Genomic DNA, 18255 nt, shown 5'->3' with positions numbered 1-18255 from the left:
ATCCATGATCCCTTTTGTCATGCCAGCATATCAATCACCCTTCACAACTTTCATGTATTAGATTATTTCTTTTTCAGACAGCATCTCAGAATGAGGAGCCAGTACGCGGGAAGGGGGGGCGTCAGGACGGAAGAAAACCTCGGTCGGCAACTGTATCATGTTCTTTGGGTTCTGTTTAGTTATGAGTCAGTTTAGCGGGAGGAACAGGCGGCAAAACTCATGGTGCATGGTAGCCCCATAATGAAGCCTTTATTTTATTTTCATATTCATAGCTGTGTCAGTTCACTGTGCCTTCATGTATTCATGTATTTGACTTTTCAGGCGAAAGCGTTGTCAGTAGCAAGGTTTATGGAAAAACTACTTATGCCAGCACACTGCTACCCTCTGTGACACCTAATGTACAAGGTTGTCGATCTTGCCGTCCTTTCCTCACTGGAGGACGGCACTCATGCACCCGACTGCACAGAAGGCTACATTGATAATCACCCCTTCCAACACTACAAACATGTCTCATCAGTTAGTCCTCTTGTCAAACCAAGGGTCTTTCGTCATGTCAGAAAGCCGTCATCTCATCTGCTTCAATGACAGGCGTAGTACACCTCCGTACGGCCGTGTGGCCACCTAACAAACATGGAATCTGAGAAACGTAAAAGTATCGAGAAACAAGACATCAACAGTTTAGTCCAGAAGGCTCGACTGACAAGGAAATAGAAGCATTTGAATTGACGTGTGATTTTTGATTTTAAATTCAGGGGCGTGACGTTTCATCATGGTTGTGGTTTTTTTGCAGAAAACATAGATATGACACCAGCGTTCTCATCAGTGCCATTGGCGCAATACAAAATGTGAGAGACCTGCCCGACACATTCCATTTGCCCCTGTATTGAGAACAAGCCAAGGCCTGTGTAAACCGAAAAAAAGGGGGCTGATGAGCTAACAATAAAAAGTATAAAATGCAAAAGCCATTTTCAATATCCGCCCAGAGCAGGCTCATCTAATAGCAGCATCTTGACGCAGGCCCCAAGTTCGTAGGGCATAGTCTACCGAATTCATAATCCCAAACTCCACCAATCAACTATTGGTAAGCCAGGGGTGCTTTTGATGCACAGAAGAAGGACAAAAGAGAAGGGAGGCCTGTGTTCGGCCGAAGCTGTTGGGTTCAGCCAACTCCAATACTTTTTCTTTTCATCTCTGTATACATCTGTTAGTCACTTGAAAAACCTCATCACGTTGGGTTAAAAGTGAGTACGCACGCGACCACCACCTCGTCTGTTGTTACTCTGCTCCTGCTGCTGCATGTAACCCATGCTTTGCATGCCGCCCATGTTTCCATAGCCATATCCACCCACCCCAACTCCAAAGCCGGGAGGGGCATAAGGTGACTGGCCAGTTGGCATTTGAGGCGGCATCTGGGAGGCCGGAGGCTGAATTGGACTTCCGTTGGCGATGCCCGGCTGACGATATTGATCCATGCCCGGAGCTGGAGGCGCGCCATATGCTGCGTAAGGTGTCTGCATGGCAGGGTAGTTGTATCCCATTTGTGGCGCTGGCCTGTTCATGATAGTCTGGGGGTACTGGAGCTGAGGCAAGCTCACGGCCGGTGGCATAGGGCCGGCTGGGGTGCCGTACACCATGCCCTGCCCGTACTGCTGGAAGGCGGTAATGTTGGGATCAGGGTTGTCGTTTCGTTGGTTGCCATATCCTGGTTCTAAGCTGGCAGCATTTGGTTGCGCGTTCATAGGGTTGTAAAATGCTGGGTTGCTGGGTGGAGCACTCTGGCCATGCTGACCGTTCATGGCTCTATTGTTCGCTTGTCGGGATGTTGGTCTTTGTCGGCCCTCAGACGTGCCACTATTCTCGCGAGTGGGAGCAGTTCTGGTAGATAAACCGACCTCGTCCATCAATCGCTTGTATCCCTGGTTAGGCTGGGCCTTGATCTTGACGAGGACAGACTTGATGTTCTCAATAACCTGAGTTCGAATAGTCTCATCGAAGAAAGGCGTTGTCAGGACCTTGAAGATCAGTGTGGCACCGCAGTTGGGGTCGAGAAGAATGGTCTCCAAAATCTGGTCGTTCGGCGAGAAGAAGAGTGCCTTGAGTATGATGTCTCGGGCTTCTGGTTCGGCTTTCTGGTTGATGATCTTCAAGACAGTGACATAAGCCACCTTGTGAGTGCAGAGGTAAACTAGGTGAGGAACAAGGCGCGGAGCCAGGACTGTACGCTTGTTTGGGAATGCACACGAGTCCAGGAAGAAAGTCAGCAGGAGGGCACTGTTGGGGTTGGTTGCCAGCTGGGCGCTGTGAATAGCAGTGGCAGCAGAGACGACCATGTCTTGAGCTCTAGTGCCAAGTTTGGATTCCAGGCAGCCTCTGACAGCTCTGGCGCTGCAGCGACCCTGGGCGATTTCCCACATACGGCTGACTACACCTTCGAAAAAGAAGTCGTTGTACGGAGGGCCCCAATTCAGACACCCCTGAAGCACATAATTGCCGTACTGGTCGAGGAACAGAGGGACAGTGTATGGCCTGATGTGCTCAACAATTGTCAACTTCTGCTCATGAGTCTTGCAGACACCAATGATCTTTTGTGCTGCCCAAGTACCGTTCTTGTGGACCCCAATTTCGGCCAAATGGGGAGCAATTTCTGCCAGCATGGCGTCGCGAACCTGATCGGAGCAGTGCTCAAACAGTTTCTGAACGACAGTGTTGCCGAGATAGTCAGAGGAGAGCTCCGCAATCTCGGGGAGCATGTCGATGGCAATGTTCTCAATCTCAGGCTTCGACAGGAGCTGATTGTCAATGCGCTTTCGGATGTCCCTGAGCTTTGGAGCGTCGTGGACCCTTGTGTGGGTGGTTTCGCGAATAGGAGGGATCTCGTCCACGTAGCCTCCATATTGTACCGCTGACTGAAGATACTGCGAAATGGCCGCCTTGTCCTCATCTGTAGCTCCAAACTGCGTGACAATGTCCATCATATCCTCCACCAAATCAGCCATCGGTGGCACTGTTGGGGTGGAGCTTCGTCCGTTGGCAGTCAGTGTACCATCCCCAGCGCCTGCAACTCCAGATCCGCCGGTTTGGTCCTGACCCTGGCTGAAAGGGTCAGGGCTGGGAGAAGGGAATACGCCGTCATGGCCTGGCGTATTGGATGCTGAAGGGGGCTTGGCAAAATTGATTCGAATTGGGCCGGCACCCGGAAAAATTTCCTTGCCATTCATGGAAGCCTTCGCGGCCACCGAGCTTTCGATCCTCTCGAAGTTTACAAATCCACAGTTCTTATGTGTGAGGACACGAGCCGACAAGATGGGGCCGTGACATTTGAACATCTCGATGAGCGTCGAAGTGGTGGTCGATGTTGGAATGCCACCGAGCCAAAGGGCACTTGTAGGACCTTCCAACCCTTGCTCTTCGGCATTTAGAAGTCCGGCGTTGCGGCTGTTGGACCTGCCGAGACTCATGCCGGCAATTGCCTGAGGAAGGTCGTCATAATCTTTTCCATCTTGCAGGCGAATTTCGGCTGGTGGGACTGAAGTTGGGATTCCGACATTGCTGGGGATGTGCGTTCGAGACAGACGGTTTCCTGGGGCCTCCAAAACGCCAGCAGTTCGAGCACGGGGACGAGTGGCTGTGGCCTGGTTGACGAACGCCTGAACAGCCAAGTTGTGGTTGTGAATTGCCGCATTGGTGGCGGCTAATTGATCCTGAAGAGCCACATATTGGCTCTCCATGGGCATACCATCAACGTCGTAGTCATCTTCGTCGTCGGCGTATTTGTCCTTATTGTTGACCGAGTATGACCGGAAGCGGTTCGACTGTCTCGTAAAATCCAAATTGGCCATGTAGGGCGTCGCTAGCTGTGCTCGTGGAGGTTGAGGGGTTTCAGCGAGGCCGAGATAGTCTAGAGTGCGCATGTGCACATCGGAGTCACCGCCTCCCTCTTTGGAGAATTGAGATTGCGATGGGGAGCTGGGCCCGTTGGAACCGACACTGGCGATGCTTGCCAGAGTTGAGCCTCGCTCGCGACCGACGCCAGCAGGATTCCAGCTGCTAAAGATGGACGGGCCAAAGGGTGAGCTCGTACCAGGGAGTGTGCTGAAAGGGCTACGCTGTGGCATAGACCCTGCTCGAAGTCTAGAGAGAAGAGCCGAGCCACCAGTCGTGTTATCTGGGTGGTCGAGATTTGGAGACGGTGACTTGCCAAATGGACTCTGTGAAGGCGTGACACGAGCAGACTTGGCAGCCAGTCCAGGAATGTTCAATAGGCCATTTACCGGACCCCCAGGCAGTCGGGAGGGAACGGTGCCAGCCCGAGCTCTGCCCGTGTGAGGCAGACTCTCGGGGGTCGGCAGGTGGCCAAAGTCAGGAAAGCCATCTGTCGGAGATTCGGGGATGTTCTCGCGAAGAGGAGTTGAATTTCCGCTGGTAGGAGGACCACCCCATGGATTGAGCGGCAGGCCGGGGATCCCTTCTTGCGCTTGAATTTCGCGTGCTCTATGTTCAGAAGACATTAGTTGGCATACATACATCAGCGAGAGAAGGAAGAGTGGGAGGAGGGGAGGGGAGTAGTAGGTAGGCTAGCGGTCGTCGAGAGTTTAATGCATGTGTGCGTAGCAAAGTTTGGCCATGCCATGCCAATGCGGACGGTCACCACAAACCTTTTGGAGAAGAGCCGGCTAGATCCAGCCATGTCGTGCGACGGAGAACCGGCCCCGGACCGCGCGTTGCCTGCCATTATGCCGCCAGGAAGTCCAAAAGGAGATCTTCCGGTTGAGGCAGATGGATCGACTGGGGAGTTGCTGCTGCCAGGAGAATGGGATCGAGCAGCCTGAGAAGTGGAGTGGTGGGACGAAAAGCCTGGTGCCATATGATCTGATCTGGACATTGACATTATCAATTACCTAGCTGACCTCATGACCATGAGGTACAATGAACAGCCTTTAGGTTAGATAGATATAATTAAGATTCTTAGATGCGTCAGACGCTGCACAAACTATGCAATGCGATGACGGTGACGGTGACAATAACGGGCCGGGTGGGTATGGTATGCGAAGAGCGTCGTGTTCGTTTCGAAATCGAGGGGACCGATGACCAGAGAAATGCACCAAAAAGTGTCGACAGCTGACGAAGCAGGCAAAGGACCTTTTCAAGGGAGTGGAAAGGCGCACAAGAAAATAGAAGACTTGACACCAGTTGGTCCAGTAGCCAGGTATTACAAGAGGGTACTGTGACAACCGCACACCACAAAAAAAAGAGTCGCGGAACTTTTGGCAGGAAAAGGGACAGAGACGACCGATCGTGCGTTACGCAGTGGGAAAATTCCGAGACTGAGGCAGTGAAGATGCGTTTACGACGAGTAGTGATGCCGAGTGAGGAGATGCAGCTGTAGTAGCAGTGACAATAGCTGCGGCAACTTTGTCAATGAAGTCAAAGATGCTATTGTCCACAAAGCTAGCTGTAGCTGTGGCCGGGGGACTTGTCTGGCTGTCCGTCTGTCTGTCGAGAGCACCGGGGTTCCGCGAAGGGGGGAGGTGCCACTTGATGAAGAAAGCGAGGCAGAAATAAAGTTAAAGAAGATCAATATACAGGCCTCATTTGGGGGAGACGGAGGGGAAGAGGGGAGGAGGGGATCGAGGATGAGGAAGAGAGGGAAAAAGAGGCTGATGGTGATAATGACGGGGGTAGAATTCGTGGGCCTTCAGACGTGAAGGAGAAGGACACGGGCCAAGACAAGGCCAGGCCAGGCCAACATGAGCACTTGCAGAGTGGTACGGTGGCACAGGACAGAGCTGACAGTGTGAGTGTCTGGATGGAGGAGATGGGACATGGAGCGTGGCACTGGGGCCTGATCATGACTGGAGCTCGAGTCTGGTGCTCCAATCGCCCTGGAACGGCCGGGTAAAGGGCAACGGACTGGATGGTCTAGCACCAGACCAGTTCGACCTAGGAGACTTTTACAGGGCTATGTGGGCAAGGGTACTTCAACGTTCGCAGCCAAGAGTCCGGTACCTCGATGGTGTCACAACGGCTAGGCGACTGCACTGCCCAGCATTTCAGTGGATGACGAGGCGCTAGCTGTGGCAGGAAGTTCAAACATTGAAGTGACTGGGACCGGCCAGGCGTCTGGTGGACAGTGCTGCAGGTGTCAAGGCCAGCTCTGGGCTCCAGAGACCAGACTTGACTCCATGTCCCTGTCGACATGAATTGAATTGAAGCCTTGACATTGTGCGTGGCCCGGCTGTTGCTTGAGTCTGGTCTGGTGGTACAGCCCACAAGGATCAAGGCCTCGATCAATCAGCCCGACATACGCGGACTCTTGATATTCAATTGCGCCCTAGACTGTCTGTTGCAAGTATTCCCACTCGAAGCTATGTACGATGTACGGAGTATACCAGTTCACTTGCCATCTGCACATCATTGAAGCAGTCAATCGCCCCCAACGTGCCATCTGTCCATTGCTCGGTATCCCCTAAAGATACCAAGCCCTGCTCGGTATTTATTGGCAGCCCCGTCTTGGGCCGTGGCACTGGGTGTGCGGGTGTGTGGCATAAAAACCTGAGGGAGTTGCCGTACCATCCCTTTTCCAACATTTGAACCAACTTGACGCTTCAATGCTCAATGAATGCAGTCCGAATCGTGCCTGAAAGCGCCAAGCTCGCCGTGCCATTGCCCATCCCAAACCTGAATGCTTCCGTCCACGACAATGCTTCGTATCGAGTCAGTGATGGGCCATTGTGTTCTGCGACTCTCACCTCCCAGACAGCACTCACACCAAGAGCTTGCATACTTCCAGATGTCACCGAAAACTTGTCCACCCTTTTCATCCAAGCAGCACGAAAACCCATCCCGTCTTGTCCAGCCCCGAAAACACTTTCTATCTCTCAAGGTCAGTGCCACTCTGTATCGAATAGGGGTAACTTTCTTTTTGTTTTCGCAACGCATACATACACTCTGCACTTGATGAAAGGAGGAGCCACTCGCTCCATCAACTGCAACCAGTCACAAGGCGAAGCGGACACGATGGCCCAGGTCTGAAACAAAATGTCAACGCAGGGCTAATGCATCCCATGTCTTGCGCCAGATAGCTGCGTGCGCCACGATTTCTGCTTCCTTCTTCCTTTGGTACCAAGCAATGTATTGATACATTGTGAGCGAGTATTTGGCCAAATGCGAGCTGGAATTGAGGCCCAGGCTCCACCAACAAAGTTCAAGTCAGGGCTGCATGTACTTCAGTATCGGGTGGAACGTCGAGTATTACTAAAATTGCCTGTGCCGGCTTACTGGATCCTGTTCATCCTGCTACCTACCTATAGCGGCCGGCATATACGAAGCTATCTCCATTGTGGTTATCCAGCTTCCGTAGTCGTTTGCGGGGAAGGCGAACACCAAAGCTACTGTAACTCTACACCAGCTGCATCAATTCTTCTGACGCGGCTTCTGGAGCTTTGGACACGCAGTATTCAAGACATGGCCGCTATATCCGAGACCTATCCTTGACCTTTACTAGTGTTTCTCCTGATATAGATGGATTATACGGCGTAGAGGCGGACAGGAACATGGTAATAGTAAGGGATGGGCAATTGAAATGCCCCCGACCAGGCGAATTGTTCATTGCCAATTCTTTCCATCACCAGACCAAAATCAACGAGTAGTCCTCACCCTTGGCCTCAATTCCACGCCCAGTTTACCCGATCAATCTGCATTTTAACCCAGCTGTGCCAAGAATCCCTTTGAGAAGTAGTGTCTGATACTCTGATTGCTTTTTTACTTCGGCCTGGATATCACATCCCCCCTTAACACATCAACTTACTCAATCCGAACACCAATGACAGCTCCCATCACCGCATACGGAGTGCTCAATCTCCAACTTGCACCGCGGACTACGTATGTCAAGTACAAAACACATCAACTCGCCAACCAATTCCACCCATTGACGTTTCATACTCTCACATCGTCACCTTTCCATCAATGCATGCACGCCCTATCCCTTTTTACCGCCAACACCTCATCACCCTCGCCCCAAATCTCCCCGCCAGAATCGCCTTGGTTGGCACGGAACGAACCCAGACTGGCGTCCAACCCGCAACCTGGCACCCTGACGAGTTGGGTGATATTTCAGGGGACAAGCCATGCACATCACATTGACAAAGCCAGACCAGACGCGTCTCTGCTTCCAGTTCAGTTGACAGGCTGGAGCCAATTCCGTGGCTGTCCGCTCACACCACTCACTCCCCATCCTTTTCCTCGACTCCTCCTACTGTCTGGTACCTTGACCCGCAAGCGCCTCCACTCTCCGCCCCTGGCCCTTCAACCTCAAGCGAACATTAAGCAGTTGGCTACCCCTGCCGTCATGCCTCTTGCTCTTTGCTTCAGCACAACTCATGTAGTTGATTCAAGTTCATGTGCAGAGTAAGATAGCACCTGATGACTTCACAGTTGGAAACCATACATCTCGGTGACGTGACTCACGCGAGAGGCATCGTGTAGCAGCTCGATTCATTCTCGATCCACATACAGAGTACGGAGTAGCTACTCATGTAATCGACGTTCTCAAAGCTGCCCGCACTAATGCGAGCGTTCATAAACGCTCCCGGGCCAAGAGAGGCGTGTACGTCCACTTCGCGAATCGTTGGCTACGCATTCGGCGGATGTAGCTCCGTGGAGGCGATCGTAGATCTACCAAACAAGTGCTTCTGAAACAAGTACAAAACCCTCCCTTTGCAAATCAAATGTAACATGGTAGTGATACGTGTACACACCTTGCCAGCTTACACTTCCCATCTATCCCACAGAACCTAATTATCTACAGTGGAGGAACCAATCGCATATCGCATTATGTACTAAGACACATTGAGATGTGTTAGTGTATACTTGGATATGGGCAAATACTTTTTACCACTGGCTGTAGACATAAGGGTAGCAGCAGGCGACATTGGTGCCGACATGTTGAACAATGATGAAATAAACATTTGGAGTTAGGTGTGCGATTCATGGTTGGCATAAACAACTTTCCTCATGACCAAATCGTCTATTTAGTATTAATATGTATCTCCAGGTTAGTCAGGAGTCTGTGAATGTGGAAGTCACCTTCACAACCAGCTCCAAACCACCACTATATGTTTGTCCCTCTTTCTGTCTCTGTCTCTCTCTACGGAGCTCCCAATTCAAGACATCCTGAATCTAATCCTGTGTCATCAAAACCACACTTCTTTCCTGGTTCAAGATGCCTCAAGCACCAACTTTGTCGGGCGCTTTGCTCAAGAGGAAGATACAATTGTTTCTGGATCCCAGCCCAAACGCCCAAATTCAGGTCATTTTCGCGAATCGACATGTCTGTCATTCTTGATTTAGTCATAAACCAAGCTTTAAAGTTGTGAAGTGTTGTGTGATGAGAAGCCCCCAAGTCTTTTGTTATCGGTAGGCTTGCTGGCTTATTTCGCGTGCTTCTTGAACGCCAAAAGCTCTGCCAAGCTGCCTAATGGACATCCGTGCTTCAAAAAGTCGTGTGCCAGTAGTTCATCGGACGAAGCCCGGCTCTTGACATCGACGCAAAGACATACTGAGAGGAATGCCTTGAGCTCCTTGCTGAGCTTCTCGGGCTTTTTGAGCCGAGGCGTTCCATTGGTGGCGATTAGGTACAACGCCTTTAGAGGTTCTTCGTTTAGATAGGGCGGTTCGGATTCAATCATTTCAATGGCCATAATTCCCAAGGACCAAATATCGACCTTCGGGCCATACTCCTTCTGCTTGACAACTTCCGGTGCCATCCAGTATGGTGTTCCAACCATTGTGGCTCGCTTCGACTTTGTCTCGGTAAGCTTGGCGCAGAATCCAAAATCAGCTGTTTATCAAGTCAGCATTCGGAGCATAAAATCTGGACACACGCTCGGTTGAGACCACTTACTGATTTTAACATTGCCTCGAGCGTCAAGCAGAACATTGTCGCTCTTAATATCTCTGTGGATGATGCTTTGAGAGTGAAGGTGTTGCAGCCCACTGCAGGTCTAGTAAGAAGATGTTACGTTAGTGAAACCCAATGCCGCATCTATTTAACAGATGTTGCTTTACAAAGGACAGGAATCAAGTCCACTTACTTCGTGGCAAATTGTCGAAATCTGCTCTTCAGAGATCGATGGATTATGATCAATGACGTCGGTCAAAGCTCCACCCTCCATATACTCCATGACAACCCAAAGCTCTTGATTGTTGTTTCGCAAGAAAGCGTCAAGAAAATTGACAATATTTCTGTGTCGGCTATCCTTCATGACCATGATTTCGTTGACGATAAGTTCCTTTCTAGGCTGATGGGCAAGATCCATCTGCTTGATAGCGACTTGAGCACGGGGACCTTGTTGCCGCAGAACTTCACGGGCAATACCCTGAGCAGTTTCCTTGATTTTGGCAACATACACAGACCCTGAGGCGCCTTGGCCAATCTTCTTCTGCTTGGAGTACGACATGTTGGGGTCATCCTTTGACACAGCCTCCTTGAGCTTCGCCATGACCTCGTTTTCTGACATTGTCGACATTCGGATATCCTGCTTGCGTTCAGATGGTGCAGGCTTTGCGCTAAGGGCAGCCTCGGCGGCCTTGACTCCGTCTGCTGGATGACCTTGGCTTGGTTTAGGTGCCACATTGAGAGGCTTCACCGGGGCCGGCAATCTTGATGCTCCTTGTGCAGGCTGTGGCTGTCTTGGTTGAGAAGGCTGAGCTCCATTTTGATTTCTAGATGCTGGTGAGCCGTCGTTTCGAGGTATTCTGGAGGATTGACTGCTTGGGTCGCGGGGACCAGGTTGGCCTCCTGGTGGAGGGCGTTGGGGGGCATTGGATGACGGAGGAGGAGGAGCAGGTCTCTGAGCACGTAGGCCATTTGCTGCTGCTGGGCTGCCCGACGGCTTCGGTGCTGGCGGGGCAGCTCTCGTGGGATTAAATCGATCGCCATGTGGTGAGCCTCCAGAGCTACCGCCACCATAGCCACCAATTTCTTGCTGGGCCATAGGAACCTTATTCTTGGGAATGGATGAGTTGTAAGCCTCAAGCTCGCGGCGTTCTCGGTCTTCTGCCTCACGCTGGCGCTGGGATTCCATTTGCTTCTTGCGTTGCTCCTCCCTAAGGGCTTCCTGAGATGCATAATTCGGAGACATGTTCTGCATTTGCTGCCGATGCTGTTGTTCTACGAGGGTCGGACGCCGTTGCTGACCACTGCTAGACTGTGTTGTTGTGCTGCCATAGCTTGGATTTCGCTGTACTGGAGTAGGAGGAGCTGGACGAGGTGGAGCGATACCTGCTCCGGTTCCAAGTTGTTTGTGTTGCATGCCTCCTGGGGGCGTGGGAGTCATGCTGGAAAATTGGTTGGGGTTTTCAGCTCTTTTTGCAAGGTCGGTGTAGAAGTCCAAAACTTCAAACACAGCCTGAGGGTTCCTCTCATAGTCCTCCTTGGTGATTGCCGATGAATTAAGTAGTTTAGACCATTCGGGCGGCAAGCCAACGAATTCGCCAGTTTGAGGGTCAAAACCAACGTGCACTGCGTGGGAAAAGTTGGTTGGGTTGCTCACACCGCCCATGCCCGGGCAGGCGCCGTAGATGAAGTCAATCCATTCGTAGAGATCATCGTCACTCTTGACCTTGATATGCAAGGTTTTCGTCTGGCCATCGTCGTCACCAGGGCTGTTTGAAGCGCCATCGGGCTTTCGTTTGATCTCGAAAATGGTTCCAGCAGCCTCAACTCGGCCGACATTCACCACATCCTTCAGGTATAACGTGTATGAAACTTTGCCTCCCTCCGTTTTGTGAAAGTCGAGAGCCTCTTTTCGAAGAATAAGATACTTTTGTTTCCAAGGTTGTATGAAGTTCTTGCTTTCCTTGACCGAGGCCCAGCCTTCTTTCTTTATGGCAACGCCTCCCATTCCATCCATGCTATTAGACTGCTGGCGGGCAATGGGCAAGGAGATGGTAGAACCGGTGTAGGTCGATGTGGCGGTACTTCGGATCGGTGAAATAGCCATGTTTGCCATGTTGCCGGGCAGGTTGGCACTTGGGGTCAAGTTGAGTCGTGGTCTGTCTGTCGGAGGTTTGGGAGCCGGCCCAGGGTTCATGAACTGGCCGGCGGAGTAGAGGCTGAAATGCTGTTAGCTTTGGGGTCGACTGGATATGATTGCGCGACATATAATTCAGTGCTCGTTTCGTTTCTGTTTAGAATGAAGAATAATTCAGCCCGCAGGGTCATTGCACCAACAAGACTCGTTATCCACGAGGCCCAGTAATGCAATCCGCAGCTGAAAGAGGCCATCATCGCAAAACAAAACCGCTCGTTCAACATTCCGGTAAATCGTTTTGCCACTTTTTGGATCGTATGTAGGATAGGCTGGGTAGCGACTGGCAGGCAAGGCACTTCTGCGCTACGTCAAGGACCAGGGGAGGGATCATGGAGACAGAGAGCGGAACGGCTTCAACATACCCGTTTTGCGCCATGGTTGTGAAAATAAACCGCGGCGATGTCAACCCAGAGTGTGCAATGTGATGTCGCAAGTCGTGGCCGTTTTAAATGCTCAAAGCCCCTGTGTCCGAGGCGTCTCGAAGTCGAGTCAAGCGGGCGGACGCTGAGCGCAAGCAGTAGCACAATCAAGGCTTATGTCCGGCCTGCTGGGTGCAACGAGGTAAATCAAACGGCAATTGGGGATTGAAAGAAGAAAAAGGAAACAAGACAGAGTTAGTAGGATGCTAGCTCTGAACGTTTGTAGCAGCCGGAAGCAAGTGTTGCTGGCTTTGAGTCTGGCTTTGTGGTTCAGGTAGAGACGAAAGAGGGGCGTCGGCGCATGGAGCTGGGGGGGTTGTGGTCGGGGTCTGTTCTTGTTCTGTCTTGGGAGTCGGATCTCTCAAGTGGGAGACGGAGACAGGTCGAGGTCTGGTCTGGCGGCTCAGGAGCAGCGGTCAAAGTCTGGTGCCCCAGGTCAGGCCAGGGTCAATCGTGGCACCGATTTTTCAAGACAGGAGGGGCGAAATATTTGGGCCACCGATGGCAAATAGCAACAGCCAGAAAGAACCACGAGAGGCTCTCAAAAAAAAAAAAATTTATCAAGGAAACCAGGAAGACACAGCTAAGACACTTTCGCTGGCACAAGACAAACAACAAGCATCAGTGACGGTGCTGGGCCGTCCAAGCTAACGGGAGTACTGAAAGCGAGGCAAAAAGGTTGGATGGAAGAGGAAGGTCTTGAGTAGTAGGCGGACGAACCACATGAGGCAAGGCAGGGCATTTGCGGGACGATTTGATGGAGCGGACGGACACTTGACCAAAACTACCAGACATATGCACTCCAATAAACGGCGTCCAAGGCAAGGCTTAGAACCAAACAGTAGGACAGGGACAATATGGAAACCAGGGGCACGGAGTAGACACACAGTCTTCTCGATTGAGAGAGGTACGGTGCGGTGCGTTGCGGTGTGGTATGGTTTTCTTCTGACTGACTGTATGGAGTACGGAGTACTGGATGTGCGATTCGATGTCACAATCTAAACAAATGTCTGAGTATGTGCACTTGTGCCCATGTCCAGTCCATGTCCAGTCCATGTCAAGTCCGCACCAGACACCTGACACCACCAGGCCACACCGAAAACTGGAGGCGGATGGCGTCCAGAGTCGTCTCGCACAATCACAGATTGACTGCTTTCGATTGGCGCCATGCCTGGGGCTACAGATTTTCGTGTGGGCATGCACATGCGAATGTTACTGCACTGCACTGAGTAATTTAGAGCCAACGACTCTTGTGTTGCATTCTGTCGGATCTGATAGACACAACCACAGGCTAGGGGACGTTGGACCTGTGAGTGGTCGTTGTTGTTGAAAATGACTGGAGAATAAGAACAGACAAAGAGCAAGGAGGAAGGAAGGAAGGAAGGGACCTAATGAGCATAAGCCTTGCCCTTCTTGCCCTCGACAGAGAAATAACCATCAACTACAGTACTCCGTAAAGGTGAGCTAGATAACTGACCATTAGCAATGAGTATCGCCATGTGCTTCTCTCTCCTTTGACAACATTGAACCAACCCAACTTGAACCAGACGTCTTTCCACAACCAACAACCACACACAATCCCGACAAGGATCAAGGGTCCATGCTCTTGCCACAGATTACTGCTCTCGGCGCGGTTGTGGGGACCCGAGGGTAGTGTCAGGGAACTTTTAGAACCAGACAATTCAAGGCAACATTCAACTTGACGCCCAACACTGAAAGATGCAACGGTCTGGCTCGCTCGGCTCGCACACTGGGCAAAGAACAAACAAGGCCTACAGATTGTGGCAAAAGGAATCAATATTTGCCCATTTACAAGTACACACTAACACATATACCGCGATATGCGATGCGTTTCCCTTGTTCAAATACTTTTGACCCCCCACTCTATGTCCGTCCTTCTCTGGCCTGGTCAGGTTCGCATATTCAACCGCCAGCCCGGCGGCTACTGGAGACGCTTTGTTTTAGACCATCAACGTTGCATTTGTCGGCGGGCGTCTAAAGCGAACACAGCCGTTTCTCGACATACAGTACGGGGTACTCTGTATGTATTCCATCTTTTCCGCCTGCGGGCTCCTCAACAACTACCTAGGCAGTTGTCTCAGCAAAGAGAGAGGTGATGACTACCAGACAAAACACATACCGCAGCCGAATGGTCCAATCGATTCTCAATATTTCGTGCCAATGCGGTGCCATTTCACGCACACCCTCAAAATCTGCCAAAGAGCCTCACAAACGACGGCACCCCAGCAGTGAGATCCACCTGACAGACAATTGCAGGAGTCTTTGACTGGGGTATCTCATGTATTGTAGGGATCGATGGGCCAGAGTGGTGGGGGCTCATTCGCTCCGCAACACTCTCCATCAGCCTTGGTGCTCCCGTGTCCACCTTTTATCAATTTTGGACGACCGTACCGACTACGGACTACGGAGTATGAGAACAATAACTGTTGTTTACAAAGGAGCCCTGCTTTGGCTGCTCCAAAGTCCAGGCGAGCTGGAAGCACTGGAGGCAAAATCTCCAAGGCAATTCGTAACCCGGGGGCATGAAGGTGGACAACATCGCCGTCCATTCTTGTTTCCAAATATTCTGAGCTCAGCTACACCTCCACATTGCCACAAGGCCAAGATTGTCCGAAATAGTCGCTTGACCGAAACGTCGACTGCGCAAATACGGGGAACCAAGTGTACGTACGGTTTTGTCATTCTGCTTTCAGCGCCCAGCACTTGCATGCCATGTGGCTGTGCCATCGACATCTGCAACAGACGCCATCACGCAACTCCATCACGACCACAAAATTTGCCAGCCATGGAGAGGCTCCGAGGGAATCATATTGATCGCACTAGTACCGCAGATTGCTGCGAAATCAGGCCATTTTGGAAACTTCTCTTGTGCTCAGGAATCCATATTAGTGTCACAATCTGTGAACTTGGAGAGGAAAGCCATGGCCCCTGAATCGTTTGTTACGCCTTTGTCACACTCCGTCAATTAGGGGCCGCCAAGGTGAAACACTCCGTCATCATTTCCACCTACAATAGATCTGCCCCCCTCCCCTGCCCACTAGTAGCCCGTTGCCACGTTCCTCCGGTTGAAATGGGAGCTAATAAGAACTAAACAGTCGGTGGTGAATGAATTGGTTTCGCAAGGCGAAGCTAACGGGCTCGACTCCGTACGCGCTTTGGAACAAATCAAATGGGAGTATCCCTTGATGTAATCGTGGAATAGTCGGCGTCCAATATCGGCGCCTGAAAAGACTATCAACATCACCTCCTTCATCTTCGCACATCTGCCACTGCAGTCTTGGAATGAATGGATGCCATCGTTCCGTGTTGTTGAAAGCGGTCTCATTGTTTCATTACCACCAACCCGGTTTGAGAAACAGGTCCAACCCCTCGGGGTATAACATCACCGGATCGCTTCAAACAAAGCGTGCCGTGACAGAGCGATGTGAGCCCCATAATGATGTTCTTGGCGATGCATGTATCCCATGCAAGAGAATTTGGCCGCAGAACACAGGGAAATCGTTTCGCTGACCGGTCTCCTGTCCCTCCACTGGGCTATTCGACCTCAATGTACAGCTCTATTTTTACTCACAATGTGCTGTCCTTGTTGCAGATCGCCACTCGCCGTCCAAGACCCTCGTCATTACATCAGTCCGTGAGTACTGTATACCTGGCTCTGCTTTGTAAGTGCAGTGATGCATATCAAAGGGTTGTCTACATATAAACCCAAAATATTTACACAAAACCTGGCTTCCCATGTGGCCTGGAGCACTGGGACACATGGGCAGCCAAGCGTGCGCAAAGTTATCAAGGTCTGTGGCAGCTTATTTGACGGCATGTTGGTGACGTTCTGTAACGGAACACTCGTCACGCACGATCTGTCTACGTAGTCTAAAGATGTAATGGTATAAGAACATCAAGACACCGGCGACAACAAAATTCTCTCAAAAAAAAAAAAAACCGCAGGTAAAATTATTGGATGTGTTTCAAGTGTAGCAGTGAGATAACCTTGCCGACGAATGCTCCTGAGGAAGTCTGTTCCATTCCCAAGGAAACAATATTAGCTCTCAAATATGAGCTACAACCCAAGCTGCAAGCTGGTGCAAGTTTAAGAGATGCCGGAGCCGACCTTGAGCATTGATCCCAAATGGTCCTGCCTGAGCAGCGTCAGCATTACATCCAATACATATGTGACATCCATCAAATATCATCGCCAACCTCAAGCGCACACCTCACGCCGGACACTTCAATCCGTCGCCAAAATGTGGCTGTTGAACAGAACCGCCCTTGTGGTCATACGCACAACACGCACAGTAATTATCGAAAGTCAAAATCAAGACACCACGCCACACCAAGTACGTAGCCAAAAGTGGAAATATTGACACTCATGAGCTTCACGCCATCCATATAAAACCAAAGCACATGCCGCCAAACATTGCACACTCTGAATGTATCGCCAATCCAACTTAAACCAGTAGTAACACATACTCCAGAATAATTCCCGAATCCTCCAACACCATGAAAATCTTCCACAACGACCCCATCTTCGACGGCCAACTCCTCCGCATCCTCTCGGCTACATACGAACAAGGCAGCGACATCACGGAAGCGCACTCAACCACCACAAGAATCACACCCCACGACACAGAATCATGGTACAAAGAATGGAACAAGACAGCCACCCGGATAGAACAAGTCGCTGCGGCAGCACTCGCCAAACATCACAGCCAAACCGCACACGAGGCCTTCCTCCGAGCATCCATGTACCACCGCGCATCGGGACAGTTCTTCATCGGCAACCCAGACGATAAACGAACCCGGGCAGCTTTCAAAAACTGCGAAACATGCTTCATCGAAGCTATGAAGTTGTCCACGCATCATGAGTGCGAGAGAGTCTCAATTCCCTACAAAGATACAGCCCTGCCGGGGTATTTCCTTCGTCCCCGAACAGCAAGACGATGCGTAACGCTCATCATAAACGGTGGGTATGACTCAACCAAAGAAGAGTGCTTCTTCTTCAGTGGTGCTGCTGCTCTACGGAGAGGTTTCAACGTCTTGTTATTCGACGGACCAGGCCAGGGACTCGCTCTTGTTGAACAGAATCTCATCACCACACACAAATGGGAGTCCGTCATCACCCCCGTCGTAGATTACCTCTACACACGCTCTGACGTGGATAAATCCAAAATTGCAGCCATGGGCATCAGCCTAGGTGGCTACCAGGTTCCCCGGGCGGCCACGAAAGAGAAGCGTCTGGCAGCTATCATCGCTGACCCCGGACAAGTCGATATAGGGAAGAGGGCTCGTGCAAGGTTACCCCTTCCAGAAACCTGGCGGCGTGTATTCCCAAAGGATACATCTTGGGCTGTCGTATCGCTGGTGTCGACTATTCTTGCAAGGATGTCGGCTGACCCGTCGAATGGGTGGACGATGAGACGGATCAAGCACGTCCATGGCCTGGATAACATCGTGGACATGTTTGAGGAGATGGATAAGTTCAAGCTGAATCCGGCGGAGATTACGTGTCCTTGTTTTGTGTCGTGTGCGGAAAACGATGAATTGGCTTCTGATTCATGGGAATTTTATGAACGGCTTGGGGCACAGGAGAAGAGGTTTGTGAGATATAAGGCGGCAGATGGGGGTGGTGAACACTGTGAGGCTGGAAATCGTAGTTTATTCAATGGCGATTGCCTTGACTGGTTGGAGGAGTTGTGGTCGTGAAAGATACGACCAGACAAGACAAA

At 51.1% G+C, this 18255-nt stretch overlaps 4 protein-coding genes across 4 annotated transcripts; 2 read left to right on the top strand and 2 right to left on the bottom strand.

Moving 5' to 3' along the window:
• Positions 1 to 1185: 1185 nt before the first annotated feature.
• Positions 1186 to 4732, bottom strand: VFPPC_02890 (RNA binding protein Jsn1; the record flags this gene model as incomplete). Its single annotated transcript, XM_018282470.1, has 3 exons — positions 1186 to 1191; positions 1254 to 4491; positions 4656 to 4732. The coding sequence occupies 3 exons, from the start codon at positions 4730 to 4732 to the stop codon at positions 1186 to 1188; spliced, it is 3321 nt and encodes a 1106-aa protein (XP_018146950.1).
• Positions 4733 to 9428: 4696 nt separating this feature from the next.
• VFPPC_02886 (serine/threonine-protein kinase CLA4) lies at positions 9429 to 12468 on the bottom strand (the record flags this gene model as incomplete). Its single annotated transcript, XM_018282466.1, has 4 exons — positions 9429 to 9838; positions 9902 to 10001; positions 10092 to 12114; positions 12455 to 12468. The coding sequence occupies 4 exons, from the start codon at positions 12466 to 12468 to the stop codon at positions 9429 to 9431; spliced, it is 2547 nt and encodes an 848-aa protein (XP_018146946.1).
• Positions 12469 to 14942: 2474 nt separating this feature from the next.
• Positions 14943 to 15464, top strand: VFPPC_02885 (hypothetical protein; the record flags this gene model as incomplete). The annotated part of the gene is made up of 1 exon (XM_018282465.1): positions 14943 to 15464. The coding sequence occupies one exon, from the start codon at positions 14943 to 14945 to the stop codon at positions 15462 to 15464; it is 522 nt and encodes a 173-aa protein (XP_018146945.1).
• Positions 15465 to 17029: 1565 nt separating this feature from the next.
• Positions 17030 to 18232, top strand: VFPPC_02884 (alpha/beta-hydrolase; the record flags this gene model as incomplete). Its single annotated transcript, XM_018282464.1, has 1 exon — positions 17030 to 18232. One exon carries the CDS (start codon positions 17030 to 17032, stop codon positions 18230 to 18232), a length of 1203 nt encoding a protein of 400 aa, XP_018146944.1.
• Positions 18233 to 18255: the final 23 nt, after the last annotated feature.

Source organism: Pochonia chlamydosporia, chromosome 2, assembly GCF_001653235.2.
Source record: "Pochonia chlamydosporia 170 chromosome 2, whole genome shotgun sequence".
NCBI lineage: Eukaryota > Fungi > Ascomycota > Sordariomycetes > Hypocreales > Clavicipitaceae > Pochonia > Pochonia chlamydosporia.
The sequence above is the reverse complement of the archived record's forward strand: the minus strand, read 5'-3'. Positions and strand labels throughout refer to the sequence as shown.